Source organism: Mytilus edulis, chromosome 11 (genome assembly GCF_963676685.1).
Source record: "Mytilus edulis chromosome 11, xbMytEdul2.2, whole genome shotgun sequence".
Taxonomy (NCBI): domain Eukaryota; kingdom Metazoa; phylum Mollusca; class Bivalvia; order Mytilida; family Mytilidae; genus Mytilus; species Mytilus edulis.
In genome coordinates, this window is record NC_092354.1 from 80,255,577 (window position 1) to 80,262,352 (window position 6,776).

General features: G+C 32.9%; 1 protein-coding gene across 2 annotated transcripts; it reads right to left on the reverse strand.

Annotated features, from left to right (window-relative positions):
• Window positions 1-1,400: 1,400 nt before the first annotated feature.
• LOC139496377 (uncharacterized) lies at window positions 1,401-3,736 on the reverse strand. Of its 2 annotated transcripts, none has more exons than XM_071284950.1 (3): window positions 3,471-3,736; window positions 2,501-2,879; window positions 1,401-1,458 (listed from the first exon to the last, which is right to left on the reverse strand). In XM_071284950.1, the coding sequence occupies exons 1-2, from the start codon at window positions 3,688-3,690 to the stop codon at window positions 2,509-2,511; spliced, it is 591 nt and encodes a 196-aa protein (XP_071141051.1). In that variant the 5' UTR covers window positions 3,691-3,736; the 3' UTR covers window positions 1,401-1,458; window positions 2,501-2,508. The 2 variants fall into 2 exon arrangements, with proteins under 2 accessions (XP_071141051.1, XP_071141052.1); XM_071284951.1 differs by having other exon boundaries at window positions 3,486-3,732.
• Window positions 3,737-6,776: the final 3,040 nt, after the last annotated feature.

The following is a 6,776-nucleotide window of genomic DNA, read 5'->3' on the forward strand; positions in this document are numbered from 1 at the left end:
AACTTTGGTGTTTCCGAATTGACAAAGAACAATATTAATGAGTCGTTTCAGACAGACTGGGTCCTCTAATGACAGCCGACGTAATGGCCGTCAAAAAGAAACGACGTAACGTCAAGACTGTCGATTAAGATTCACTCATCTCAGGGATCGGTTTTTGCCAGCTACAATTACCGCAAGACAAACACCTGGGAGGCATAATACAAGAGGCTAAGACAGTCTGGTGTGCGTTCACAACGTCCAGTAGTAAGAGCCATTTGAAACCAGCGGCATCGAACTGTACACCTACGTTGGGCATGTTTGTGTTTGAACCGTGTTAAGTGGCAACACGTCATTTTTAGTGAGTCCAGATTTCGCTTACGTAGAAGTGATGACAGAAAGAGAGTATACAGACGTCAAAATGAACATTATGCAGACGCATGTGTGCATGAATGTGACAGCTATGGTGGTGTTGGTGTGATGGTTTGAGTTGGAATCACTCATCGTGGACACACTGACTTGAAATTCATAAACGGAAGTCTTACTGGAGCTCGTTATCGTGATCTCTGTCCAATTGTACAACCAGGCATACTGTCCAACAGGGCAATGATAGGTGCCACGTGGAACGTGTATGCACACAATAACTTGGGCAGTATAACATTGACATTCTTTAATGGCCAGCCTTATTGCCAAATCTATCACCTATTGAACATTTATGGAATGAACTTGACAAACGTGTAAGCATACGTCATCAGCTTCCAGAGTCAGTCAACCAGCTACAAGCTGTCTTAGTGGAAGAGTGGAATAACATTCTACAGGCATTTATTCAGCGTTTAATTGGATCAATGCGAGATTGACTGATGTTATCAACACAAGAATTGGCCATACGCGATATTAACTTTTCAGCTTTTGGTTTTTACAATGACATCTTCAAACAGATTATGTGATTGTGATATGTTATATTTGTTAAGTTTGTATGCTTTTATGTTATTGTTCCACAAAATACAAAACTAAAATAACATCGTTGAAAAATAAAATGGATATTTTTGATAAAAATCTCGGTATCGTTTCTTGTTGTTGCTAGTATATAAATAGAAAAACATAGCCCGCAATATTATATAGTATAATGAATTATCACATGGGTTCCTCATTGTTTGAATGACCGTAACAATGGGTCGGTACAGTGGTTTTGATGAGAAAAAGTTCACGAGATGAAACGTAGGGATATTATTTGAAGTTTCAAACTAACTGTCAGATAAAAGCGACCACTGGTGACCGTTAAGAAAAGTTTCGTGCATAAGGATGAAGTTTCATTTAACATCTGTGGGAAATTTATAAATCAACAACAGTAAAAATAAATATAATACGTGCTATTGGTGAAAAAATAAGACACCCATTATGCAGGTCAAGCTTGAAAAAAAAAATATGCAAACTAAATTTTATTGAAGAAATTCCTTACACTGTATTCTTCATTAGGGTGTCCTACAAAAGAAGGAGAAGAATTAACTAACGTTTAAACAAGTAAAATGATGTCGTTACATAAGATAATGCACTTCCTAACCATGTTGACAGTGATCTCAAGAATTGCGATAGTGATTGTTTTAATTGTTTTTTGCTCAAGGCATATGTTTTTTTTTTATAGTTTTCGTACCGTAGTCTGAAAATATTCCGCTACGACATGCTTATTTCTTATAATTACTTACAGACAATTTCGTCTAGAAAATTTCCCTTAGAAAGATGTAGTTCTTATTTCTGTGCATTTTAATAAATTAATTTGACGTGTGCAAGCTAACTATAAACACTATGTCCTGGTCTAGAAAACACATGTCATTTAAACATTTGATGTTAAAAACACAACTTTTAGCAATCATGTAATTACGATCATCACATGTCACATTTTTCGAAAGATTTGACATAAGTAATATATATGCAACGGCACATTGTGAGCGCTTCTGGTTGTTTTGTTTTATACTTCTATACGTTAAAGTTATCAAAGGTGTTAATGAAAATATTTGACTGATATAATAAATCGAGTCTTGTATGAGCATTATTCTGTTGTGTTGTTTTTTTATGTGAAATTAAATGATTTCAAGAAATAAAACTGACACACAATTTTGTGATACCTTACCACGTTGTCCCTTTTATTTCTATACACATTACTAATATATGTCATATTTAAAAAAAAAGTTCCATTTTCTTTAGATTGTTTTTTTGAAAGTTTAGTTAGACGCTAATATTAGAGACTTGCCCCAAACAACAATCCTTTATAACACATTAAAACTTTCATTTGATGTAAGTACATACAATGATATTTTCAAAATATAAATGTTTTTTTTTAAAAGCTGTATATAGACCTTCCGATTCTAAAAAGTTATGCGCACTTTTGCTTTCCCTCTTTAATATAGATTGAGATAAGTCTACAATATCATTGAATACTAGATATTAGTACGTGACTACACTAACTTCATATCTGTGACACATGAAAAAAAATATTATGTATATGTATAATTTGAATTGTACATACCATTCAGCTTAATATGACTTTTTTCCACCGCCATATCCACCGCTATATACGTTGCCATATCCGCCGCTATATCCGCCGCCAAATCCGACACCATATCCACCACCGATTCCTACTCCTAATCCACCACCGATTCCACCTCCTAACCCACCACCGATTCCACCTCCTAATCCAATACCGCCGATGATTCCTCCACCAATGCCACCACCAATACCACCGCCAATTCCACCTCCATAGTTACGGCTGGTTACCCACCATGGAAACCATTGGCAACATGTACTCCATTGCCATGGGAATAATGGTGCTAGTCTGCATTTTTTGTCCAAAGTAAGCTCCCCTTTACGGCAAATACCGGGACGGCAGGTACACCACCAACGTCCAGCTATAATGTAACAAATAATGTCTTATATGTTTGCCTCAGACTGAAACTATGATAATATGACTATGCAGACCGATGTAAAAAAAAAAGATATATTATCAATGCCTATGCTACAAGTATCCACTAAATGTTTAATGAAATAGGTGTAAGTAAGTTAAGGTTACCGTAGAGCCTTCAGTACTAAACACAAACCTTTATTAAATATTCGGCTATAAATGGCCCGACATAAACAATTTGATACCATTCGAAACATTCAAATATGGGTAAACATGTTAAATATAAGTCTACGATATTTTATACACACTGCACGCCTTTTTTCAGGATCAAAAATTAACAGAATTTTAGTTTGATGATTCTATGCATCATGAACGACAAACATGATATTTTATAATTGGCATGCGTTCAAATTAATTTTTCCGATTTTTCTTTCATAATACCACATATTTGGGTATTATAGATATCACCAAAAACAACATAAAAACAATACTAAAATTGACCTAAGGTCAGCTTAACTTAGAAATAGTGTAACTTTAGTTTCTTGCAAAAAATAATATACATGATCGACTAAAGAGCCCATTATTAGCATTCATTAACATCCTCCGAACCAACCTCCATATCCGCCTCCTCCGATTAAACCCCCAGCAACAGCTCCTCCTCCAATGAGGCCTCCAGCACCGCCTCCTCCTATAAGGCCACCAGCGCCACCACCTCCACCTAGAGCAACTCCGCCTCTACCACTACCATAACTGTCTCCATAGCTAAATCCGTAGACAGTTCCAACAACAGCTACCAACAGTATAGTTAAAACTCCCATGGTTACTTACTTTGGATTTATTCAATCTGATATGATACGTCTTTGAACAGCTCTATTTATACCACCAATGTTTGGAAAAAAATGACCATGCATTGTAATAAACCATTGATAAATGATGAATAATTATGCATTTTTCTTTTGTTTGTGGTTTTAAAGTCGATGATTAAAGCAAACAATGTGACATAATTGTAATGTATTGCCGTAACCAAAATATATTTCCCGTTATTTTATGATGCACAATACGATTCATTATACGCATTTTTTTTTTACCATGTTTAATAGACGACAACTTCCAATTGTGAACGGTTTAATCGGACCAAGCTACACGTGCAGTGATCACTGACAACTTTTAGAGTTTTATATTTTTACAGAGGATATAGAACAACATAAGGATACTCATTCATGTCATTTGTTTAATTATCGATTTGCCACTAGAAATAATCAATAAGAAAAATGAGGATATTACATATATTACAACCAAAATAAACATATTTTAGATTGTAAGTCCTCATCTTTTTATATTTGTTTTTACTAATGTGTCTTGTCTATATGCTTTTTTGTATTGCAGAACGTTTTATTTGAATAATAAAGGAGTAAAAGCAATTTAAAAGGCATGTTGTTCAGATCAGAAGTTCCCGTTACAATCAAACTTCCGGGACGCTTTAAAATGCAATTAAATGTATTAAAGGTATGTTGCTTTTTCAGCACAATTAAGTCAGAATTAGTTACAGTTTTGACATGAAATAAATGCCACTTTACTTGAACATAAGACACAGTAGCCATTAATGCTTGAAATTTCAGAATTTAACAATGGGTCTATGATTAGGTGGTTTATACCTAAAACATAATTGTGTGTTGGGCACAACTTGTGTACTACGAGAAAACATAAAAGTTTTGTGACCAGAAAAAAAATCATCTGCCAGAACAAATAACATTTGTACAATGTTAGTAGAACCAAGCAAATATTCCACTGATTTATAACGTGAGAATTAAAGTATTGGTATACTAAGGCAACTATATGTAGACTTTGGAACTATAAAGAAGCAAATTAATTGAAACAACATCATTAAAAATTAAAAAGAAGAGAAGACAAGAGAGAAGACGAACACCAGTCCACAATATATACAATTAGGGCATCAAGCATGGAAAACCAGACTACTACACATATAAATACGGCTCGTTATATAACAAAATACATACTTTATGATATATTTAATCAAAGGTGCATTAACTTTTGACACATATTTGTTCAATATAATATATATAATTCAAAGCATATCCAACCAATGTTAGATTATGTATTTATCGAGTTTATCATATGTTAAAAAACACTTTATAGTGTGACTTTTAAATTTTCTTAAACTGGTAAAAACCTTTCTTCTTCGATACAAAAATCGAACAGTTTGAAACTGATGTTAAATAAAGTGAAAATTTATCTATTCTTCTGAATTAAAATAACATTTTATTATTCATTTCGATAAAATTTTCCCCGTTAATGCACAGGCTCCTGTGACACAGAAAAGAATTTATAAAATGACATGTGTTAATGTCTGTTATTTTCATTTTAAGCCATGAGTAACGTCATCAGTTTAAATTGAAAGAAGCTCAATTTGTTTACTCTAGGGGACAATCTTAAAAGTATGTCACCTATCGAATAGTCATCCATGTGATAAGGGAATGGATATCTCTGAACTTTTGTTTTTCGCAATATGGGTATATTAGATATTCAATTTGAAGACTTGTGCAATAGTTTGTATTTTCTTTTTTTTTATTATCGAAGGAGCAGTGATGGCTATTGGTTCAAGAGGTTCATTTGCTGTAGTACAAGTATATCAACAACGAGGGTCATCTGTTCTGAATCAATTTCTCTGGCTTTCCCAACTGACAGAGAAAAGAATATAATTGAAAAACTGAGTATATGCAGCATCCATGCTTTAATACAACTTCCCCATTTGATAATCTGGGTTGAATAGCTTCCTTGTGATTGCAAATAATGCATCAGTAACATTACAGATGCACACCTCTGAGGAGCCAAACATTACTAGAATTAAACCTTATTTCTTAACCTGATTTTTTTTTAGACTGTAAAACATTTATCAGTGAAGAAAAATTACATATTGTGGTGCACTTCTGTTTTTGCAACAGCCCTTCGAAAATACCAATTTTTTATGATTTTCCCCTTTTACATCAATTTTTATCTATGTTTGGGCTATTATCGTGAAAAAAATCACAGTTCATAATGAAACTTATTTTGTGTCAAATTTACCATGTTGTCAATTTTGTATATTTGCGAATTTTTTCAGTTTTAAGAACAAAATGCATATTATTTCAACTTTTTTGTTATAAATGATTGAAAAAATACATATCTTTGAAAAGACAAAAATGATATAGGATGTACATAATTCTTGTAAAATCATTTGTGGTACCCCTCATCCATTTTCTCGAAATAGTAGCTAAAAAGACTGACTTGATTGGTCGTAAAATTTGAAACTGGATTATTCAATAACTATTCATTGTTATACACATTTTTTTCATAGATTTATGTTTGATTATATATATTTTTTTTAGATTCATTAATATTTCCTACTTGTATCACATTTTTTGTAAATTATTCAAGAAAGAGATTTAAACGACACTGAAACGTCTGAACAATACATCCTTAAATCAAAAAGACCAAATACAGTACAAAGTTGGAGAGTACACAACCCCGAAAGATGCGCTAAATTGGTCCTAGGTAATTTTATCCTGGGATAAAAAATTATTAATATTTTGAAACATTTAAAGTTGTTGCAACTTTTTATCTTCAGTGCTGTACAACTTTGTACCTTTTTCACTTTCGATCTTTTATATCTGGGCGTTATGTATTCGGGTTTAGTTTTCTGTAATTAGTTAATACTTCAGTTTCTTTATGTATATCTCTTTCATATTCATTTGATAAAATTTACTGCTTGCAATAGCATGAATTGTTCTATATAATAAGAATGTTCTTATCCCGGGCATAAAAACAATGCCGTATTTGGCGAAACCTTTTCAACTTTTGATCTTCAGTGTTGTACAACTTTGTACTTTTTTCACTTTCGATCTTT

Excerpts from the sequence above, each read along its gene's own strand:
- LOC139496377 (XM_071284950.1), bottom strand. The coding sequence starts at position 3,690 with ATGGGAGTTTTAACTATACTGTTGGTAGCTGTTGTTGGAACTGTCTAC. Across the intron at positions 2,880-3,470 it reads TGGAGGTTGGTTCGGAGGAT|CTGGACGTTGGTGGTGTACC; the intron begins GTTAATGAATGC and ends GTTACATTATAG.